The sequence below is a fragment of the Acomys minous genome, assembly GCF_964271855.1.
Source record: "Acomys minous genome assembly, chromosome: 8".
NCBI classification, from domain to species: Eukaryota; Metazoa; Chordata; class Mammalia; order Rodentia; family Muridae; genus Acomys; species Acomys minous.
In genome coordinates, this window is record NC_140489.1 from 106,811,943 (window position 1) to 106,835,524 (window position 23,582).

The 23,582-nt window shown below is 41.5% G+C and overlaps 1 protein-coding gene across 4 annotated transcripts in view; it reads left to right on the forward strand.

Annotated features, from left to right (window-relative positions):
• The window catches only part of SPAST (spastin), a 46,270-nt gene that overhangs the window by 12,333 nt on the left and 10,355 nt on the right, over positions 1–23,582 (forward strand). For 2 of the 4 annotated variants that reach the window (XM_084793807.1, XM_084793808.1), the window contains exons 3-13: positions 1,780–1,863; positions 6,767–6,862; positions 11,261–11,442; positions 13,785–13,918; positions 14,138–14,231; positions 16,139–16,213; positions 17,160–17,231; positions 19,725–19,800; positions 19,985–20,076; positions 20,509–20,588; positions 23,401–23,443. In XM_084793807.1, coding sequence (XP_084649933.1) covers positions 1,780–1,863; positions 6,767–6,862; positions 11,261–11,442; positions 13,785–13,918; positions 14,138–14,231; positions 16,139–16,213; positions 17,160–17,231; positions 19,725–19,800; positions 19,985–20,076; positions 20,509–20,588; positions 23,401–23,443 — 1,028 coding nt within the window. The remainder of the gene's footprint in view (positions 1–1,779; positions 1,864–6,766; positions 6,863–11,260; positions 11,443–13,784; positions 13,919–14,137; positions 14,232–16,138; positions 16,214–17,159; positions 17,232–19,724; positions 19,801–19,984; positions 20,077–20,508; positions 20,589–23,400; positions 23,444–23,582) is intronic. The other 2 variants (XM_084793809.1, XM_084793810.1) reach the window with 1 other exon arrangement.

Below are 23,582 nucleotides of genomic sequence, written 5' to 3' on the forward strand. Positions count from 1 at the left end.
CACACGTAAATGAAAGTAGATTTGTAGAGGGAGGCTTGATTGCTGAATTAACATAATTGCCCTCTTTTTAGATTAATTTACCTTAGTAATGTATTTTATTTCTTGATGTCATTGTTAATATTCACACATAGGTATTGGCTATTCTGAAAGTGAAATTCAATGAAGTTGCAAACATGATTTCCTGTAGCAGGCAGGCAATAACAGATACCCTCTGTGAGCTTCATGAAGCCATGCAAGGATCAATAAGTGATCAGTTACCACACAGTTGTCAATGGGTCACATGTATTATCCCTGCTTTAGTTGGGTGTTTATTCTGTTTTGTTTTCCAGACAGAGTTTCTCTGTGTAGTCCTGGCTGTCCTGGACTCGCTTTGTAGACCAGGTTGGCCTTGAACTCACAGCGATCCTTCAGCTTCTGCCCGGTGAACATGGCTTTTTGAATTAAAAATATAAATATAAGCAGGGCATGGTGGTGCACACCTATAATCCCAGTACTTGGGAGGCAGAGGCAGGAGGATCGCTGTGAGTTTGAGGCCAGCCTGGTCTACAAAGTGAGTCCAGGACAGCAGGGTGGCACAGAGAAACCCTGTCTCAAACACTCCCCCAAATAAATAAATACATAAATAAATGCAGTTCTTTGTGAATTTCATGAAGAAATGTTAGAAGGAACTGACTCAAATGCCTTTTTATTACTAAGAGAAAAACACTCTTGAAGTGTGTTTTCTTCTTACCACTTAGGAGTTAAATTCTGATTTTACTGAATAGAATGTATGTCTTTGATAGACATGGCAACATTACTATCTGTGACAGACTTTCTGAGGCATAGGCGGTGATAAAGTGACTGTACCCTGGCTGGTAGTCAGGTGGCACAGATGACAGATCACGTCCTAGCTCTTGGTTTTCATTTTGCTATTTGCTTATTTGTTCATTAGTGTGTGTGTGTGTGTGTGTGTGTGTGTGTGTGTGTGTGCGCGCGCGCGTGCATAGTGTGTGGGTGTGAGTGGAGGTTGGAGGACACGTTTCAGAGTCAGTTCTGAACCGCACTGTAGGGTCTGGGACTTGAACTCAGGCCATCATGCCTGCACAGCAGCAGTTCTGCCTGCTGAGCCGCCTCACAAGTCTCAGGTCAGAGACTGGAGGATGAGGGAAGTGCTGTGGGTTTCATGAAGTATGTATGCAACACGTGATTCTGCAGTAGATTAGAAGCCGTCACGAGGAACCATGAACCATTTTTTTGCAGTAACAAGTCTATGTATAATATACACACACGTTTAAGACAGATTCATACTGTATATTCCAGACCGGCCGTGAATTCACGATCCTTCTGCCTCAGCCTTCACAGTTCTGAGATTTCACATGTTCTTCACCTTGCCTGGCAGAAGCATTCCCTTCCTCCCTGTCTTTTTCCAGTTTTGTTTGTTTTTGGTTTTTTTGTTTGTTTGTTTGTTTGTTTGTTTGAGACAGGGTTTCTCTGCATAGCCTTGGCTATCCTGGACTCAGAGTTAGACCAGGCTGGCCTAGAACTCACAGAGGTCCAGCTGCCTCTGCCTCCCGAGTGCTGGGATTACAGACATGCTCCACCACGCCTGGCTCCTCCTTCCAAGTCCTCATATTACATGTATGAGACACTTTGCCTACGTTTAATATCTTTATAAAGAAAGATTTTGATTCTGCATGAAGGTAATTGGAGTGACGCATATCTTGAAATATTGTTAGTAGGGAAAAATGTAGATATTTTAACTAATTCTCCCTTTCTTTTTCTTTTTCTTTTGGCATTTAGGTGAACAGTATGAAAGAGCTAGACGCCTTCAAGCCAAAATGATGACTAATTTGGTTATGGCCAAGGATCGTTTACAACTTCTAGGTATCAACTAATGTATTCTCTACTTAGTCATGAAATATACTTGAAGTGTTTAACGTCTTAAAGGGCTAGACACATAGTTCAGGGGTGGAGTACTCGGATGACATGTCGCAGGCCCTGGGCCCAGTCTCCAGTACCACAAGGAGTCAGTATTCTTTGTTTGTTTGTTTGTTTGTCTTTTTGAGACAGGGTTTCTCTGTGTAGTCTTGCCTGTCCTGGAACTCACTCTTCAACCAGGCTGATGTCGAACTCACAGAAATACATCTGCCTCTGCCTTCTGGGTGCTACTACTAATCTGCTGATTTCTTTCTTTCTTTCTTTTTTGGGGGGGAGAGTTTTAGAGACAGGTTTTCTCTGTGTAGCCTTACTGTCCTGGACTCACTTTGTAGACCAGGCTGGCCTCAAACTCACAGCGATCCACCTGCCTCTGCTTCCTAAGTGCTGGGATTAAAGGCGTGCACCACCACTGCCTGGCACTAATTTCTCTTTTTAAATTATATATTTGTGTGTGTGTGTGTGTGTGTGTGTGTGTGTGTGTGCGCGCGCGCGCGCATACAAGTATCTATGGAGACTAGAAGAGGGCATCAGATTCCCTGGAATTTAAAGTTCCAGATGGTTGTGAGCCTCTTGACGTGGGTGCTAGTACCAAGAGCTCCGTGTCTCTTAACCAGAGCGCTGCCATCCCCCTCCTCGCCCCGCCCCTCCTCCCCAGCCCCTTCAGGACAGGATTTCTCTGTGTCGTCCTGTAGTCCTGACCGTAGACCAGGCTACCCTCTAACTCACAGAGCTCCACCTGTCTCTGCCTCCAGATGCTGGGATTAAAGGTGTGCACCACCACAGTCCAGCACATTGATCGATTTTCTAGCCTTAATGATTGTATGTTTATTCTGGGCTTTTATCTATTTTGAGGTTAGTCCTCACTTTGCAGACCAAGATGTCCTTGAAATCTATCTGTGCTATTTCCTTTCCTTCCTAGTTTTGGGACTACAGCAATGTGCCACAACCATAAGAGTTTTTGGTTTTGGTTTTGGTTTTGACGCGGGGTTATGCATCCTAGGCTGGCCGTGAACTCATGAAAGATGACTCTGGCAATCTGAACCTCAACATCTATCTGCCTCCTAAGTGCTGAGGTGCGTGCCACTGTGCCTACTTTATGCAGTGCTGGCATTAAACCCAGTGCCTTGTGTGTGAGGCAGGCGTTCTACCAGTTGAGCCACATCCCAGCTCTTCTCCTGTGCAAGCTGGTTGTACCTTACTCAGCTCTGATAATCACCAGTACTTAGCCAGTCTTGATTTATCTGGCAAGCTGGCCTATAGCTAAGTCTCCTTCATTGTCTCTTTTTCTCACTCCCTTTGGTCATATGTGACTTTAATGCTGCAGTGACACAGTGGAACCACTAATACAAAGCTCCTAAAGTCCATCAAACCTTAAATATTTACTATCTGGCCTTTGTAGAAAACGCTGTCAACCTTTATAGTTTTACCTCTACCTTTCATGATATTATGCAACAAATTCTTGATATATTTTATTCCATTCAGAAGTACTCCATATATCTCTACTTAAAACCCTTTAGCTGGGTGTAGTGGCACACGCCTTTAGTCATAGCCACTGGAAGGCAGAGGCAGGTGGATCTCTGTGTGTTCCCAGCCACCCTGGTCTACAAAGTGAGTTCAAAGACAGCCAGAGCAACATAGTGAGACCCCGTCACAAAAAACAAATACTACTACTACTACTAAAAAAAAAAAAAACTACAGACTTTTTTTTTCTTTATTTGTATACAATGTTATGTCTGCATGTACATCTGCATGCCAGAAGAGGGCACCAGATCTCATTATAGATGGTTGTGAGCCGTCATGTGGTTGCTGGGAATTGAACTCAGGACCTTTGGAGGAACAGCCAGTGCTCTTAACCTCTGAGCCATCTCTCCAGCCCGACTCTTTTAATTTTTTTTTTTTTAAGATACAGACTCTTTTAAGGTAAAATTATGAAATATCGTCATTTTTAAAAATCAGTAATTACTTTTATTATTTATTTATTTTGAGGCAGTTCTCTGTGTGTAGTCTTGGCTGTCCTGGAACTCTCTATTAGACCAGACTGGCCTCTAACTCAGAGATTCTTTTTCCTGTGCTGTCCAAGTGCTGAGATTAAAGACATGTGCCACCATGCCCAGTGGTAATTTTTTTCCAGTTTTTCGAGATAGGGTTTTTCTGTGTAACAAGAGCCCGTGCTGTCCTGGACTTGATTTGTAGACTAGGCTGGCCTTGAACTTAAAGAGATCCACCTGCCTCTGCCTCCCTAATGCTGGGATTAAAGGCATGTGCCACCACACCCAGCTGGTAATTACTTTTAATATTAAAACAAGTACAAAAATTATCAGTGTCCGTGTTTTTAATAATTTGGTAACCAATATTTATAGGTGGGTTTTGTTTTTTTTTTTTTAGTAGTAGTAGTAGTATTTGTTTTTTGTGACGGGGTCTCACTATGTTGCTCTGGCTGTCTTTGAACTCACTTTGTAGACCAGGCTGGCTGGGAACACACAGAGATCCACCTGCCTCTGCCTTCCAGTGGCTATGACTAAAGGCGTGTGCCACTACACCCAGCTAAAGGGTTTTAAGTAGAGATATATGGAAAGATTTTTCTCTAAAGTACAGTGAGTTGATTCTTCGGGAGTTAGATGTGAGCAGCTCAGGGAACCGAGACTACTTTGGTTTAGGTAGTGTATTGGCCTATAGTACTTTAGTTATTTTACAAAGACCAAGCTGGTCTCTCTCAGTTGTCGTAGTAGGGATAGAACCCAGGGCCTTGTACAAACCACTCAGGTACTCTATTGCTGAGCGACCTCCTCAGTTAGTGCTTTGTTAATAGAGATTAACTGTAGCAGGGCCACAGTCAATGGTGTGTGTGTGTGTGTGTGTGTGTGTGTGTGTGTGTGTGTGTGTTTACACAGGTAAAAATGTAAACTCCACATACTTACCTACAACTTACTCCAAATTATCAACAAACAAACAAACAAACAAACAAACCCCTAAAATTCTCCTTTCTGCTTGTATTTATTATAATAAGTGTTTCTGGTAACCCTGTGTTAATAACGAAGGCACTTAACCAGAATTTTTCTAATTTATGCTTTTACCAACACTAGTAAATTGTGTCTCAGTATTTTGATTTAAAGAGCATTATCATTGAGAAAAATCAGATGACCTACCTCCAGTTAACCAAAGTAAACAGACAGGATCCAAGGTATATTGTGTCAGCCACTTCTAGGATACAAAAGCTGCACACTGCTTTGTGCTTTGTATACAAAGGGTGGCTGCTATTTAACCAGTCCCAGAGGCATGTGATACTGTACTGTAAACCAAGCACGGTGCCTGCTTGTCTGACTTTAGGAATATAAGTCTAAGGGTTTGTATGTATGTTCTGCTTTCTTTGTTTTGTTTTCTTTTTTAAAAAATATATTTTATTAATTTATTCATATTACATCTCAATTGTTATCCCATCCCTTGTATCCTCCCATTCCTCCTTCCCTCCCGTTTTCCCCTTAGTCCCCTCCCCTATGACTGTGACTGAGAGGGACCTCCTCCCCTGTATATGTTCATAGGGTATCAAGTCTCTTCTTGGTAGCCTGTTATCCTTCCTCTGAGTGCCACCAGGCCTCCTCATCCAGGGGACATTGTCAAATATGGGGCACCAGAGTTCGTGTGAAAGTCAGACCCCACTCTCCACTCAACTGTGAAAAATGTCCTGTCCATTGACTATATTTTGTTTTCTTGTTGGGTGCTGATAATTAAACCAGGGCCTTGCATATGTTAAGTGTGTGTTCCACACTGAGCTACATACTCCTAGCCCCTGTGCTGCATTTATACATGGATCCATTGGCTTGCAAGTACAGAAGAAAAGAAACTTACTTCAGCAAAGCATTTTTGGAAAAAGGTGATCCCTTACTTGGATGAGGCAGATTACATCCTCATGTATGTCACCTTAGGAGTGTGTAGCTTACTGCCAAGGAGAAGGAGGGCTTCAGCCCTGCTGCCTGAGGAGACACGTCAGCCCTACCTCTCTGGACAGTAGGCTGAGACTTGGTCTAAGGAGAGCTGTTACTTGAGGTGGAGTAGGGTTGAAACAAATCCTTTCATTGACTAGTTACATCTTACAGGCACAAGCCATAGAATTTTAAAAGTATGACTACCATCCCTCCCTCCCATAGTGCCCAAGTAACCCATTTCCCCTCCCTCGAGGCAGCTGTGCCAGCATTGTCTCTGAGTTTGTTGAGAGATGATATTCTCTGTCTCTCTTTGTATATTCTCTCTCTCTTTCTCTCTCTCTCTCTCTCTCTCTCTCTCTCTCTCTCTCTGTCTCTCTGTCTCTCTCTCTCTCCCCGTGTGTGTGTTTGCAAGCAGCAGTATGTGGTACACACAATTCCTTACGCTGATTCCTTTACCTTTTGGCATTTATTTTTTGCTTGACTTACAATAATAGCAGCCAAATATGACCTTTCTTAGAAGCTCATTGTTGTTCCCTTCTGTGCTTTTTGTTTTTGTTTTTGTTTTTGTTTTTGTTTTTGTTTTTTGTTTTGTTTTGTTTTTTCGAGACAGGGTCTCTCTGTGTAGCCTTGGTTGTCCTAGACTTGCTTTGTAGACCAAGCTGGCCTCGAACTCACAGCAATCCGCCTGCCTCTGCTTCCCGAATTTAAGTTGTATTTTCAACATAGCCTTTCACATGTTAATTTCTATAACTTTTCATATGAGTTCTTACTAAGTACATATTTTGGAGAATATTTCATGTATATGCAAAAACCACTGTTTGACAGCTTTGTAACACATTAATAATTTTTCATTTTCTACATACGTTTTATTTGTTTGCCTTTTTGTTTATTTTGCTCTTTTTTTTTTAACCCCCTCTGTTGCATAGAGAAGCTGCAACCAGTTTTGCAATTTTCCAAGTCACAAACGGACGTCTATAATGACAGTACTAACCTGACGTGCCGCAATGGACATCTGCAGTCAGGTAGGTTCAGGCTAACTAACATAAACTAAAGCTTGCATGCAAAATGAACACTTGCTTACCCCTATAATGTCGCTTTAGCTGTACAGTAGAAGGTGGAACTATTTTGCTTCCACGGGATTAGTAGAAAATATAGTATCCTTATCATTCACAGTGTCTAAACATATGACAGATAGAATGGTAGTGCCATTCTAAACATACACCTATGCACGGGTTTTCCAACTTACTACTTCTAAAGTGTAAAGTATGGGGAGGTGGTATTCATTACTGTCTAGCCCACTAGCTAGTGTGATCAATAAACCTGTTCTTTTAGAAGAAACATATATGCATGCATATGTGCATGTATGTATGTATGTGTCTGCCTATCTGTGAACATGTTTCAAGGTCAGAGGACAATTAAAAGAAGGGATTCCCTCCTCCCACTGCGTATGTCCTGGGGTATAACTCAGATGGTCAAGCTTGGCAGCAAGAGCATTTCCCGCACTGAGCCACCTCAGAAAGCCACATTTGTTGTTTTGTTGTTGTTTCTGGTTGTTGTCTCTTGGGACAGGGTCTTACTATATAGCCTGCCTGGCTTGGAACTTACTGTATAGACCAGGTGGCTCTTAACTTCCACACATCATCAGTGTTCCTGCCTCTGCTTCCCCCTGTTGGAATGATAAACATACTGCAGCATGTCTGTTCCTAGTTATTGAGTCAGGCCTCACCATGTTGCCCCGGCCTGGAACTCTTTATAGCCTAGGCTAGTTTCAGCTCGGTTCTGCCTGCTTCTGCATCAAGTTCTAGCATTAGAGTTGTGCACCATCACACCCAGGCTGTATGTTATTTTAAATGGTTAAAATGTTTTCATTTCTGTTGTATTTTAAATGTTTATAGGGTTTTTCTTTCTTTCTTTTTTTTTTTTTTTTTCCAAGACTGGGTTTCTCTGTGTAGCCCTGGCTGTCTTAGAGCTTGCCTTGTTGACAGGCTGGCCTTCAACGCAGAGTTCTCCTGCCTCTGCCTCCTGAATGCCGACATTAGAGGCTTGCGACACCACCACTCAGCAATGTGGGGTTTTTCGTTTTTATGTTTTTCACATGGAAATTTTAATGTTTTGTTAAACATAAATTTTTACTGCTTATTTTTTCATATGTATAATATGAATTGCTTTAACATGATATTGTGAGAAACTAAAGCTTCATATGCCAAGAAGATACATTTTAATAGTAATATTACTGGAGTAAGTCTGCCTTGTAACTTTTGCTTATCCACTCTGATTAAATACAAAAACACGGAAAGAATTAAATGCCTTTTGCTTTGTTTTGGTGGAAGAAACTTCATTTTTTACGCTTTTCTGGTCTCAGCTGGTTTTCATTTGGGTTTGGATTTCAGGCCAGAAGAGGGCACCAGGTCTCACTATAGATGGTTGTGAGCCACCATGTGCTTGCTGGGAATTGAACTTAGGACCTTTGCAAGAGCAATCAGTACTCTTTACCTCTGAGCCATCTATCCAGCCCCTATTTCTCTTTTTTGATAAAAGGTCTCTTGTTGAATCTGGAAGTCATTGATTGGCTAGACTGGTTGCCTGTGCTTCTCGGCATTAGGATTTGTTCAGTGGGCAGGGTCTCATTCATCCCAGTTGGCCTTGAACTTGCATGTGGTTAAAGATGCTTTGTGCCACCACACCCAGTTTTATGTGGTCTTAGGGCACCCACCCAGGGCTTCCTGCATGCTAGGCAAGCAGTCTGTCAACAAGTTACATCCTGAGCTCCTGACAAAAGTTATGGTTGTGGTTTCCTGGTGTTTAATATCTGAGCAAGCTCTGTATCACTGCTATATCCTTAGCATTGTGACACTTGTCCTTTTTATATTTATTTTATGTGCATTGGTGTTTTGCTGCATGAGAGTGTCAGATCACGTGCTGGATTACAGAGAATTGTGAGCTCTCACATGGGTGCTGGGGACGGAGCCATCTCTTCAAGCCTTTTGTTATTTCCCTTTTTCTTTTTTTTTCTTTCTTTTTCTTTTCTTTTTCCCAAGTCAAGGTTTCTCTGTGTAACCTTGGCTGTCCTGGTTGTAGACTAGGCTGACCTCGAACTCATAGAGATCTACCTGCCTCTGCTTCCCGAGTGCTGGGATTATAGGTGTGCGGCACCGGCCCTTTGTTATTTTCCTGTGAAAAACATGTAGAGAGATAGCAGTAGTTTCAGCCTCTCCTGTGACTAAAATAATTCTAGCCGTCATAGTTACTGACATTCTAGGGTAGTGATCCAAGGTCATCCAGATGAGTCTATACTAATCTCCCTGATTGTCATCAGTTTTATCATCATGGTATAGTTGAATAGTTGGGTTGGTCTAGAATTTAGGCTGTATATTCTGCTTGTCTTAAGGGTCCCCGTAATAGTCTTCCAGTAAGCAGTTTAAAACTCGTGTAGCCAAAGTTGTTGTTGGACTAACCGCAGTCTTTCTGGCTCAGCCTCAAGAATGCTGGGATTATAGCTTGAACCACCCTAGTTGCCTGGCTTAACATTTGTCCTTATAAACAACATTAATAAGCACTGATTTTTGTTACACGAATATTAAGGGCCGAGCGTGGTGACGCACGCCCTTAATCCCAGCACTCGGGAGGCAGGCAGATTGCTGTGAGTTCAAGGCCAGCCTGGTCTACAAAGGGAGTCCAGGACAGCCAAGGCTATACAGAGAAACCCTGTCTCAAAAACACCAAAAAAAAAAAAAAAAAAAAAAAAGAATATTAAGTTATATCTTAGAAGTTGTGATCTTTGAGCTTTTTGTTTCTGATTTTCGAGACAAGGTTTCTCTGTGTAGCCTTGGCTGTCCTAGACTTGCTTTGTAGACCAGGCTGGCCTCGAACTCACCGCCTGCCTCTGCCTCCCGAGTGCTGGGACTAAAGGCATGCACCACCACGCTCGGCTCTTCGAGCATTTTTTAAAGAAAGATTTTTTTATTTAGTATACAGTATTCTGCCTGTATGTAACACACCTGCAGGCCAGAAGAGCGCACCAGATTTCATTGTAGATGGTTGTGAGCCATCATGTGGTTGCTGAGAATTGAACTCAGGACCTTTGAAAGAGCAGGCCTCTTAACCTCTGAGCCATCTCTCCAGCCCTTTAAAGGTTCTGGGGGTTTTTGTTTGGCTGGGTTTTTTTTGTTTGTTTGTTTGTTTTGTTTTGTTTCTTTTTCTTGCTTGGATAGGGTTTCTCTGTGTAACAGTAGCTCTCGCTGTCTTGGAACCTGTCTGTAGACCAGGCTGGCCCTGAACTCACAGAGATCCACGCGCCTCTGCCTCCCAAGTACTGGGATTAAAGGCCTGTGCGTCACACCCAGCTGATCTTTGAGCATTTAAAAGCCTAAAATGAACTCATTTTTATTTGTTTATTTAACTATATTTATTTTGAGTATGATATACATACCACATAAAATACTTGGCATACTAAAGGCAACTTTTATAGTCTTTCAGTTGAAATTGGTTAATCAAAACTTTAGGCATAAGTTGTAGTCTTTCATATTTCATAGCCATAAAAGTTTAGTCATGGGCTAGGTAGATAACTCATTCAGTAACGTTCCTGTTACAAAACCACGAGGCCTGAGTTCAGATCCTTAGCACCCACGTGAAAGCCAGTGCAAGACTGTAACGCCAGCAGTGGAGTGAGCGTGCCAGGGGCTTGTCTGCCCGCCAGCCTAGCTCAATTGGTGAGCTCCAGATTCAGTGAGAAAGTTTCAGATATGAGGTTGAGAGTGACTGAGGGACACACCTGACGTGAAATTGGCCTTTCCACACACACCCACACAGTGTATGTTCTGCACAGTCAGACAGTGGAGTTGCTAGTCTTCTGTGTGTACTGTATCCCTAGTGCCTTCACTGCATTTTCTTTCTTAGTTATTTGGGAGCTTTATTTGCTTAGTAACATTTTTATGTCTTACCTTTCCTCACAAGTGAAGTTGTTTTTACAAATACATTTCTTCATAAGAAAATTAGAAATTAGAATCTACAATAAGGGGAGGGCAAACCTAACCAAATCTCTCTTTCCAAACTGTCACTGTGACATCCTGGTTTATTTCCTGACTCCGATCTTGCAATATCTGGATTTGTTATGGGTCAGTGAGATAGCTCGGCTGTTAGAGACACTTCCTGAACAAACTTGGTGGCCTGAGTTTGACCCTGGGACCCACATGGTGGGATGTCAGACCCAAAGACTGAAAGCTGTCTTCTAGACTGTGCTATGACTTACGTGCACTGACACACTTATACACATCATATGCGTATACACACACAACATAATAAATAAAAATTGTAAACAGCTGGTAGCAGTTTTCCAAATTTGCTATTCTTACTTTATTTGTTATAAGTATTGTAAATTGTTACTACTTTCTAATTGTGCTGGCTGCACTTTTCCTTGATAGAGAGTGGAGCAGTTCCGAAGAGGAAGGATCCCTTAACGCATGCTAGTAATTCACTGCCTCGGTCAAAAACAGTCGTGAAAAGCGGATCCACGGGGCTCTCAGGGCACCACAGGGCACCTAGTTGCAGTGGTTTATCCATGGTTTCTGGAGCAAGACCTGGTCCTGCAGCTCCCACACATAAGGTACTCTAGAAGAGTGAGTATGATGTGCTGTGCAAGTGGAAAACTTGATTAGGCTTGCTTCATTATGTTTGTTCTTTATAGTGCTTGACAGAATTGATTGGTTTCCACAAAATTAGATACAACTTTTTAATTTGGAAAAGCTGCTTGCTATTAAGTAAAAATCTTACTTAGGTTTTTTTTTTTAATAATTGGGTATTTTATTTTCTTTATTTTCCAAGTCTTTTCAGTATATTGTATATATCATTTTAAAATATTTATTTATTATGTATACAGTATTCTGCCTGAGTATGTGCCTACACCCCAGAAGAAGGAATCCAATCCCTTTATAGATGGTTGTGAGCCACCATGTGGTTGCTGGGAATTGAACTCAGGACCTCTGAAAGAGCAACCATTTCTCTGAACCACTTGAGCCATCTCTCTAGGCTTGTATATGTCATTTTAATTATAGTTTCAGATTTCAGATTATATAAATTATATAATGTTAAACATACCTAGAGTTTTGTTGTAATTTTGAGGCTTTTTGTTTTGTTGGTTTTTCTAGGCAGGGTTTCTCTGTGTAGCCTTGGCTGTCTGGGCTTGCTTTGTAGACTAGGCTGGCCTCAAAACTCACAGAGATTCACTTGCCTCTGCCTCCCCGAGAGCTAGGATTACAGGTGTGTGCCACCGTGCCTGGCTTTGTTGTAATTCTTTTTTGTTTTGTTTTTCTTTTCTTTCTTTTGTTTTGTTTTGTTTGTTTTTTGAGGTAGGGTTTCTCTATATAACAGAGACCTGCCTCTCCCAGACTTGAATTGTAGACCAGACTGGCCTCGAACTCGCAGAGATCCTCTTGCTTCTGCTTCCTGAGTGCTAGGTGTTAAAATTTTAGGAAGAATCAAAGTTAAATTACTTTTTTTGTATATGTTTTAGGGTTTTTGTTTTTGTTTTGGTGTTTTGTTTTTGAGACGGGGTTTCTACTTGTAGCCTTGGTTGTCCTGTTTTCGCTTTGTAGACCAGGCTGACCTCACAAACTCATAGTCTTTGGCTTTAAAAAGATATTTATGGGGCTGGAGAGATGGCTCAGTGGTTAAAAGCACCATCTGCTCTTCCAAAGGACCCGGGTTCAGTTCCCACCACCCACATGGCAGCTCACAACTGTCTGTAACTCCAGTTCCAAGGGATATGACTATGACACCTTCATAATAATGCACATAAAATAAAATTTTAAAAAAATTTGTGTGTGCTCACCTGTGTGTGCATGTGTGCACATCTGTGTGTACAGTTGAGGATAAAAGAGGGCATTGGGTGTCTGCCTATTCCTTTAAGGAAAAGTCTGTGCTTGAACCTGGAGCTTGTATTCTCTTCTTCTCTTGGCTAGGCTAGTTGCCAGCAAGCCCTAGTGATTATTCAGCTTCCGTTGCCTTCAGAAGTGGAGTTACAGGCATGTACAGTAGGACTGGTGTGTGGTGTGAATGCTGGCATCTACACTCTAGTGCTTATGATTTTACAGTAAAAACTCAACTGCTGAGCCATCTCTCCAGCCCTTCGCTTTTGTCTTTTATAATAACTGAATCTCTGGATAAAATCTGTTAGACCTCTTCATGCCAAATGTGGTTTTATAGTGAATATAGTTTTGGGCTAAATAATCTTTGCAGTATTAAATTTTTTTTCTTTGTGATTGCTGTTGTGTGGAGACCAAAGGCAGAAGTCAGATAACTTCGTCAGCCACTTCCTACACCAAACCTAGAGTTTGCACACTGTGCTGGAGCTGGTGGCCTCTGAGCTCCAGGCTGCCTGCTTCTGCCCCTAAGAGCCGGGCAACAGATACACACCATATGCCTGACTTACAGAGTGCTCAGGGTCTGAACTCAGGTTTTATGGTTGTGCAGCAAGCATTTCACTAGCTGAGCATCTGTCGAGCTTCATATTTCTCCTTGTTTATATATATATATATATATATTAACCTTTAGGGTAATTTATGAGTGGGAAGTCTATATTGTTTCACATTAAAATCTTTTTTGGGCTGGGTGGTGGTGGTTCACACCTTTAATCCCAGCACTTGGGAGGCAGAGGCAGGCAGATTGCTGTGAGTTCAAGGCCAGCCTGGTCTACAAAGCGAGTCCAGGAGAGCCAAGGCTACACAGAGAAACTCTGTCATGAAAAAAAAAAAAAACTCTTTTGGTTTTCTGTTTGTTTGTTTTTTGAGACAGGGTTTCTCTGTGTAGTACTGGCTGTCCTAAAACTTGCTCTGTGTAAACTAGACTGGACTCAAACTCAGAGATCCGCCTGCCTCTGCCTTTCCAAGTGCTGGGATTACAAGCATGTGCCACTGCACCCTGCTCACATTAAAATCTGTGTCCTTCAAGGGTACACCAAAACCAAATAGAACCAACAAACCTTCTACACCCACAACTGCTGTCCGGAAGAAGAAAGACTTGAAGAATTTTAGGAATGTGGACAGCAATCTTGCTAACCTCATAATGAATGAAATTGTTGACAAGTAAGTTTTGCCTAGCATTTCAGTTTCTATTTGTATTTGTAAATTACATATGTGTGACACATAATTTGCTTGCTTTCATACTTAATTTTGATGGTAGTTTTGAAGATTTTTTTGCTAATAAACAAGCTTCATAGTTAACATGAAAATGACTATTAGGCTTATATGCTCGTAAGTGAGCCATGTTTCTATTGTGAAATTAACTGATGGTCTGTTTCTTAGTGGGACAGCTGTTAAATTCGATGATATAGCTGGTCAGGAACTGGCAAAACAAGCATTGCAAGAAATTGTTATTCTTCCTTCTCTACGGCCTGAGGTAAGGATTTTATGTTATCAATTAAGTCATGCTAAGTAATTAAAAGTTGAGTGTTATAAAAATTCAAACATTGAAGCTGAGGAGGCTGAGGCAGGAGGATCTGGAGCTTGAGGCCAGTGTGGGTTCCATAGTGAATTCTGGGCCAGCCTGGGCTACAATATAGCATAACCTATCTAACTGCTCCCTCAGAAAAAGGCATTCACATTTGCTATTGATAACTTGATAAAGGATGAGAATAAATATGAAAAATTCTGAGATAAGTAGATCATCATATGATATAATTTTTATTAAAACAGTTGGGAGATTAGAAATTGCTTTTCCCTACCCTGTGCTAGAGTTAAGCCTAAGGCTTTGTGAGTCAAGTGGCTACCACTGAGCTATATCCTGGGTCCCAAGATTTAAAATTAAGAATTTTTTTTTCAAAGATTTGTTTATTATGTATACAGTACTCTGCCAGCACATACACCTGCAGGCCAGAAGAGGGCGTTAGATCACATGGTTGTGAGCCACCAAGAGGTAGGTGGAAAGTGAACTCAGGACCTCTGGAAGAACAGACCGTGCTCTTAATGTCTGAGCCATCTCTCCAACCTATATATAAAAAAATTTAAACTTGTTGGTATTGGTGGTAATCCCATCACTTAGGAGGCAGAAGGCAGGTGGATCTCTGTGAGTTCATGGCCAGCTTGGTCTACAAAGCTAGTTCTAGAACAACCAGGGCTGATATCCAGAAGAAACCCTGTCTCAAGAAACCAAAAAAATAAAAATAAAAATAAAACTTAAAACCTAAAATAGCAGAACAAAGAGGAAAATGAAGCCAGTGAATGATGCCTAGGGAGCCAGCTTACCTCATCAGTCATTAGAGGAAATGAACAGTCTTCAAGTTACTAATTAACCGTTGATCTGCTATATTTGGCAATGCTTTGTAGTTTTTCTAAGTCATTCAGCATACTTATTGTGGTTCATTGATACTACAAGAAATCAACCTGAGAACCTATTTTTGGGTCACTTCATGTCTTACTGACTCAGTAGCTAATAAAGATACACTTGCATGACACATTGTGGCGGGTACCCTTTTCAGTGGCTGTGCAGAGGTGCTGTGGCTCTGCTTTTCTCAGTCACCCAAATCCTCTGCAGTGCTTGTCATTTACACACCTACTAAACTAGAAGTTACTGTTGGATATTGTTATTTCACTTTGGATTTTTTCCTTTTCCTTTCTACTTTATTTTTCTTTTCTGGATGGGGTTTCAGAATCTTGCCCAGGCAGGTGTTGAAATCGTGGGTTCAAGGAGTTCTCTCTTCCCTCAGCCTCTTTGTAGCCAGGACTGTAAACTCTAAACCACCATGCCCAATTTTTTCTATCTAAAACAAAAAAAACAAAACAAAAAAAACCACTTTTTTTTTTTTTTTTTTTTACTTAGTATTTATCATTCCCAGACCTGAAATTACCAGTTTGGTGGTTACATTTTCGTTAATACTCATAAAATGATTGAGTTAAGACAGAAAACATATTTACGTCATGTGCCCAGCTAGGGCCCCTTGAGGAGCATTCTGTAGCTTATAGACTGAGCTACAGGGCAAGGCACAGCGATGATTGAAAGACTGAGTAGTAAGTAATGCAACAGACTGAACATTAATTTCAGAGCTGTTGCAGGAGGAGTTATACAGTTGCAGAGATAGCGAGAACCGTAAGGCCTGCTGAGTGGCGCACCCCGAGTACCCAGCACTTGGCCAAGGCAGGTGGATCTCTTAGTTTGAGGATATCCCAATCTGCATAATGAGTTCTAGGCTGGCTTGAGCTAATAGTGAGACCCCCCTGCCGAAAAGAAAAGAAGAAATGGTTTTAGATAATAAATGTCTGGATAAGCTCTCTAGAGTCCTAGCTGTAACCTGTTTGTGTTTTGTAAAGTTGTTCACAGGCCTCAGAGCTCCGGCCAGAGGGCTGTTACTCTTCGGTCCCCCTGGGAATGGAAAAACAATGCTGGTAAGAATGCTACCAAGGCTGAGGGTTCTGTTGAAGTATTAGGGATTATATGAAAAAAAGCTTTATATTGTTCCTAAGTCTATTTATTATTTATGACTTACTGGTGTGCTGTGTTTCTGGAGTTTTTAAAAATAGTTTTCATGGAAACACGCGTAACTGTCAGCAGCATGTCTTTGTTCTGTTTTGCAGAAGCGTGTACCTTACCACACTGAGGATCTCGCTAATAACTCTTAGAACTTTTTCTATCTTTTTCTTTCCTGGTTTTTCAAGATAGGGATTCTCTGTGTAGCCTTGGCTATCCTGGACTATCACTTTGTAGACCAGCCTGGCCTCGAACTCACAGTGATCCACCAACCTCTGCCTCCTGAGCGCTGGGATTAAAGGTGTGCACCACTACACCCCACTCAATTGTTTCCATCTTAACAAGTTTGTTTGACTCGTTAGTCTGCTGTTGATTTTCTTGGTGGTTTTTTTGGCCAAAGATTTTTACTGAAAACTGAATATATCTGCATCATTCTTTTGAGCTGTAAAAGCAAATCAATATTAAAGGCATGGTAGTGCACACCTTAATCCCAGCACTGAAGAGGCGGAGACAGGAGGATCTCCTTGAGTTTGAGTCCAGCCTAGTCTGCATAGTGAATTCCAAGGCAGCTATGGCTACATATTGAGATGTGGTCTCAAGCAATAAAACCAAAAAGGAAAAGAATAAATTTTCCCTTCCTGATTAACTGTTTCTGACTAGTATTTTCCTCTCAAAGAGAAGATTCTAATTCTTCTTTGGAAAGAAACAATGTACTGTTTTCTTGTAGCTGATTCTGGGAGTCACATCTACCATCATGTCTAGAGAGTCTGTTCTCTTAATTTAATGATCAGATATAGGTTTCTTTCTTTTAAAAAAAAAAAATCAGGATATTGAACTAATATATTTACTCTTCTGATTTTAAAGGCTAAAGCAGTAGCTGCAGAGTCTAATGCGACTTTTTTCAATATAAGTGCTGCAAGTTTAACTTCAAAATACGTAAGTATTCTTTTCCCTGTATTGTCATATTTTTAAATTGCTATCTTAAATGCTTTAAGTAAAATGATAGCAACATTAAAGAAAACTGTTTTTCTGGGAGTTTTATGACTGTTGTTTATGTATAATGAATCTGTATAGTACAAAGTTATAATACTCTTATAGTTTGGTAGCTTAACAAACTGTCGTAAGCTGGCTGGATCAAATACCAGAAATTTATTACACAAATAAATGGGATGTGGAAATACATACTTAGGAGGCTGGAAGTCCAAGATCAAAGTGTTAATGGTTGTAATACCTTTTGGGAGCCACAGGAATAAACATGCCTCTCCTAGTTTCTGATGGTATGCTGACAATCTCTGGCAGTTCTTGACTTGTAGATGTATCACTTTGATCTCTTCCCTTATTCTCTCTGTAATTTCCAAGTTCAAATTTCCATATGTTATTAGAATATTGTTTCACTAGAGTAGGGTTCACCCTAATGACCTCAACTTAATTTGACCATCTGTAAGGATGCTATTTCCAAACAGAGTCTCATCCATAGGTATCAGAGGTAGGGTTTCAGTGTGTTTTGAAGCAATGTAATTTATGCTATAAAAATGCCCTCAGTTTTACTTAAGCTCCCTAGCGTGGCTATCTAGAGAGCTACGTAAGGTGTGAGAAAAGAACTTATGCTAATTGAATATTCTCTGCTCTTTGACTCTAAATTAGATGACACCAGATTTTTCCTGTTTGTTTTTGTTTTTCATTTTTTTGAGATAGGGTCTTTTCTTTGCAGCCTGCCGTTTTGAAACTCACTATGTAGACCAGGCTGGCCTTGAGCTCACAGAGATCTGCCTGCCTCTGCCTTCCAAGTGCTAGGATTAAAGATGTGTGTCACTGTGCCTGGTTCTACTGTTTTCTTTTTATTGCTTTATATGACAATGTAAAATGCAAAGTTTTTCTATGCCTGCCCTTGCTCTGAGTAATGACACAGAGACTTTTTTTTTTTTTTTTTTTTTTTTTTGGTTTTTCAAGACAGGGTCTCTCTGTGTATCCTTGGCTGTCCTGGACTCGCTTTGTAGACCAGGCTGGCTTCAAACTCACAAAGATCTACCTGCCTCTGCCTCCCGAGTGCTGGGATTAAAGGCATGTGCCACCATGCCCGGCGACGCAGAGACTTTTCTATTCATTCATTTATTTGTTTTTAAAGATTTATTGTTTTATGTGTATATGAGTATTCTATCTGCCTGTATACCTGCAGACCAGAAGAGAGCCCCAGATCACATTATGATCTGGTGGTTTCTAGGAATTGAACTCAGGACCTCTGGAAGAACAGACAGTGTTCTTAACCTCTGAGCCATCTTTTCAGCTCAACCTTTATATTTAGTAAAAGCTTCAGGCACGATAGCTGGGCAGAGAGTCAGCTATTCTAACTCAACAATATTGGCCTGGCCTGCTTCCTGCCACGTGGCCCATTACCTGCCATCTTAGATAACCCTGGCATCTCCTTGTTCAACTATGTCCCAGTGGTGATTTTTCTCTCTCTGGTTCCTGCTGGAGACCCTTTCCCTTGGCCTGGAAGTCCTGCCTCATAACCAATCAGAAGGTGATGAAGAACAATGTTTACAACATTCCAAGACAAGAGGTGCTTCATAATAATGACAGATGCTAAAGTCTGGACTGCAACCAGATCTCTGGGTACAGAAATCAGCATCTGAAAACACAGTGCACATATATGTATATGAATAACACAGAGACTTTTCTTTCTACTGCCAGTGGTATTCAAGGAAGAGTTCAGTCCAATTTGGGAATAGTGCAGCACACCTAAAGGAGAGCTGGGGACCTAGCTCAGTCAAAAACATTCTTGCTGTATAGGCATGAAGATCTGAGTTTGAGGTCTGGAACCCATACTTAAAAAGTTAGGTATGCCTTTAATCCCAGCACTCAGGAGGCAGAGGCAGGCAGATCTCTGAGTTTGAGGCCAGCCTAGTCTACAGAGTGAGTTCCAGAACAGCTAGGGCTACACAGAGAAACCGTGTCTTGAAAAATCAAAAAAAAAATAAAAATAAAAAATAAAGAATTGGGCGTGGCATCCTGAACTTGTGGCTCCAGCTGGGGAGGTGAAGATAGGCAAATCTCCGGGACTTACTGGCCAGCCCAGCCTAGCTGACCGACTGACTCTAGCCAGTGAGAGACCCTGTCTCAAAAGGAGAGATCACCAAAATGGTGGGACTATGCACATGCAACACACACACACACACACACACACACACACACACACACACACACACACTGAATAGCTGTATCTCCGATATGCATAACTAGTGTTAATGGATCTGGTGCACTGTAAGATTGTGAAATAGTTCCCATCAAACTGTAGTCAGCAGAAAAGATAGTGCATTATCTGTTCTGTAATATGTCATTAGATCATGAAGTTAAATTTTAAATCATGATAATTTGAAAATTGGAATACTGTTGTATTTTATGTGTGTAAGAATGCATCATATCTTGTAGGTGGGGGAAGGAGAGAAATTGGTGAGAGCTCTTTTTGCTGTGGCTAGAGAACTTCAGCCGTCTATAATTTTTATAGGTAAGTATTTTCCCAACTAAGTTGAGCATTTATGAAATTCCACTTTCCAAGTATGAGAAGAAGGCTCGAAAAGTTATTCAGAAGGACAGCGTGTCAAAGAATGAACTCGGTGGGACGGTTGGTACGTGCAAGCTAGAAGGACAGTAGGGTGCTCTGCTTAGATTCCTCTTCGCGTTTTCTCTAGATGAAGTTGACAGTCTTCTGTGTGAAAGAAGAGAAGGGGAGCACGACGCTAGTAGACGACTGAAAACGGAATTTTTAATAGAATTTGATGGTGTAAGTATTGATATATTTTAAATAATTGATATTGTCCCACTCGGTGGCGCACGCCTATAATCCCAGCGCTCAGGAGGCAGAGGCAGGCGGATCGCTTTGAGTTCTGGACCAGCCTGGTCTACAGAGTGAGTCCAGGATAGCCAAGGCTACACAGAGAAACCCTGCCTTGAAAAACCAAATAAATAAATATTTGTTTGTGTGAGTGGAACTAGAGTTCCATGTGGCTGTGAGCTGCTGTGTGGGTGCTAGGAAGAACCCAAGTCTGCAAAAACAAGGAGTGCTCCTAACCTCTGAGCCATCTTTCTAACTCCTGGTTATGTTTTTCACTGCAGCAGTGTTTTATAATGTTAAATGACCTAAACTATAAGTACATGTATGTATAGTTTCCCTTTTTATTTTATCAAACATACTAACAAACTTTCTGGCTTACAGGTGCAGTCGGCTGGAGATGACCGAGTACTTGTAATGGGTGCAACTAACAGGCCCCAAGAGCTGGATGAAGCCGTTCTCAGGTAGTAATAAGCATTTATGAAAGATTCATTTCTTTTTGGTTTTTTTTTTTTTTTGGTTTTTCGAGACAGGGTTTCTCTGTGTAGCCTTGGCCATCCTGGACTCACTTTGTAGACCAGGCTGGCCTCGAACTCACAGCGATCCACCTGCCTCTGCCTCCCGAGTGCTGGGATTAAAGGCGTGCGCCACCACGCCCGGCTCTTTTTGGTTTTTTTGAGACTGGGTTTCTCTGTGTAGTCCTGGCTGTCCTGGACTCCCTCTGTAGACCAGGCTGACCTCTGATTGCCTCTGCCTCCTGAGTGCTGGGATTAAAGGCCTGCACCACCATGCCTGGCTCCAGCTTCATCTCCTGTGTTCATCTTTCATGTATCTTTTTTTGCAGGGCAGGGGCAGTCAACGTCTCACTCTGTAGCCTTGGCTGGCTTGGAACTCATGGAGATCCGTCTGCCTCTGCCTCCCGAGTGCTGGGATTAAAGGCATGTCCCACTGCCACCACCTGGCAGTACTCTTTACCATTTTATTGGCATTTGTGGCAAACAGCTCTCTGCTCTTGTGTATTTGAGCAAACTTAACCCTTCATGCTGGGAAAAAAACAAATCTTTGACTGAGGATTAAGTGCCTAGATTTCCTTTTCTCAATGCATTTTTAACATTACTTGATTGGTTCTATGACTGGCTGTTGGCAGGGTAGAAGTCTTTTTTTTTTTTTTTTTTTTTTTTGGATTTTTGAGACAGAGTTTCTCTGTGTAGCCTTGGCTGTCCTAGACTCACTTTGTAGACTAGGCTGGCCTCCAGCTCACAGCGATCCGCCTGCCTCTACCTCCCAAGTGCTAGGATTAAAGGAATGCGCCACCACGCCCAGCTGGCAGGGTAGAAGTCTTAAATCCATCTTGATTGATTTTCTTTCTCATGGCCTCTTACTCTTTCGTTATTACACGGCCCCTGCAGAGGTCATGGCATTGCTCATGTTTGTCTGTGTCTAGGGCCGACTGCATTGGATTGGATAACCTATTATGTGCACTGTCCCTGAGGGAGATTGTTTTCCCTCTTTCAGCAGGCTTAATTGCCTATAGCTCTTCATCTAGGCATGGGGCCTTGTGAGATCTGTCCCACTCATGTTACATGTTACATGTCAATGTTCAGGCCTCACCTTGGACAGTCATATTGAAATGTCCTGGTTGCAACCTCCCTGTCATCTTTGTTTTTAATCGCCTCTATTTGGGTTAGGGGGATTCACATACGTGAGAGTGTGTGTGTGTAAGCTGAGGACGCCTTGGCAGAGTCTACTGAATGTCAAATTAAGGTGGCTGGCTTGGTGCCAAGTGCTTTCATTCCCTGGCTATTGGCCCTCAGACTGATTTTGTTTGTTTATTGTTTTCAGTCTGTGGTGTTTTGATACAGGATCTCATGCACGCAGATTGTACTTGGCTCACTGCGCAGCTGCAGCCCTGCACTGCAGTCTTCTTCCTCGTCCCTGAGCGTGGGCTGCAGCTGCGCCATCGCTATATGAATAGTCATACTTTATCCATGAAATTATCTCATTTCCTGGCCCTGGCATCACCATGTTGTGCCACTCAGATGTTGGGCAGCTGTGGCACTGTCTACCCAGTGGGGGCAACTCTGGGCAGCTTGATGGGAGGTCTGGCAACATCAGGGTTATATTTAAATTGCCTTTATTCAAACATAGTGAAGTACTCTTGGTTAAGATGTAACTCAGCTGTATTTGACAGTAATAATAAGTAAATATACAGTTGTACAAGAGGATTTTAAAAAGTCCCAAATGCCTGTCCCAGTTAATAAAATCATAGCTCTGCTGAGAAGCGGGTTAGATACTATGTGATTTCTACTCAAACGATCAACATAGCAAAGCTCTGTAAATTAAAACCTAGGAGAGTAATGATGAAACTAACATTCCTGTTTCTGTAATCTTTTTTTTAAAGATTTACTTTCATAACTTTTTAAATTGTATGTATGTATGTTATTTATGTAGGAGTATGTATACATGTATGTGGTATCCTAGGGAGCCAGAAGCCAGAGTCGAAGGCACTCCTGGACCTGGAGTTAGAGGAAATGTTGAGCCTCCATGAGGGTGCTGGGAGTTGAACTTAGGACATCTGGAAGAACCACAAGTGTTCTCAACTACTGAGCCATCTCTGCATCCCTGTTTTCGTAGTAGTTGTTTTTAGTTGTTTTTTGATTCAGTTAAATAGAAGAAGGCTTACTCGATTATTATGCCAGATATTGTTTGTTTTAAAATTATCATTGTTATTAAAGTATACATGCAAAATGATAGACTTCATTTAACCATGAATTAAAGATTTTTAAGCATTAACTAGATAAAGAGTTTGAAAGAAATAACAACCAAGCCTTAAGGCACAGCATTATGATCTAAGCTACTTGGAAGGCTTAGGCAGGAGGATCACAAATTCAAGGCCTGCCTTTACTGCAGAGCAAGGTCAGGGCCAACCTGGGCAACTTAATGAGACTATGTATTATCTTTTAATTTTAACAACCAATAAGAGCTTTTAGTTGCCTTAGATAGTGTAATTATAGCTTTTTTTCCCTAACAGTTTACCTCCCCTGCCCCTGCCCCCCCCCTCAGGAGACAGGGTTTCTTTGTGTAGCCTTGGCTGTCCTGAACTCACTTTGTAGACCAGGCTGGCCTCGAACTCAACAGCGACCTACCTACTTCCGCCTCCCAAGTACTGGGATTAAAAGCGTGTGCCACGACACCCAGCTTGTCAATTATTATTTGAGCTGAGTTACCTATAGCTTCAAATTTACATCTCTAATTAGATTCTTTTTTTTTTTTTAGGCGTTTTATTAAACGGGTATATGTGTCTTTACCAAATGAGGAGGTATGTATATTTATATTTCAATTTTTTTTATTAAAGTGAAAATAAGTACCATCCTGACAATACTGTGTTTTGCAATTTTGTGGTAAAGCCATTTTGAAAAGAGTTTGTTGTGGTTGGAGTGGTGGCTCAGCAGTTAAGA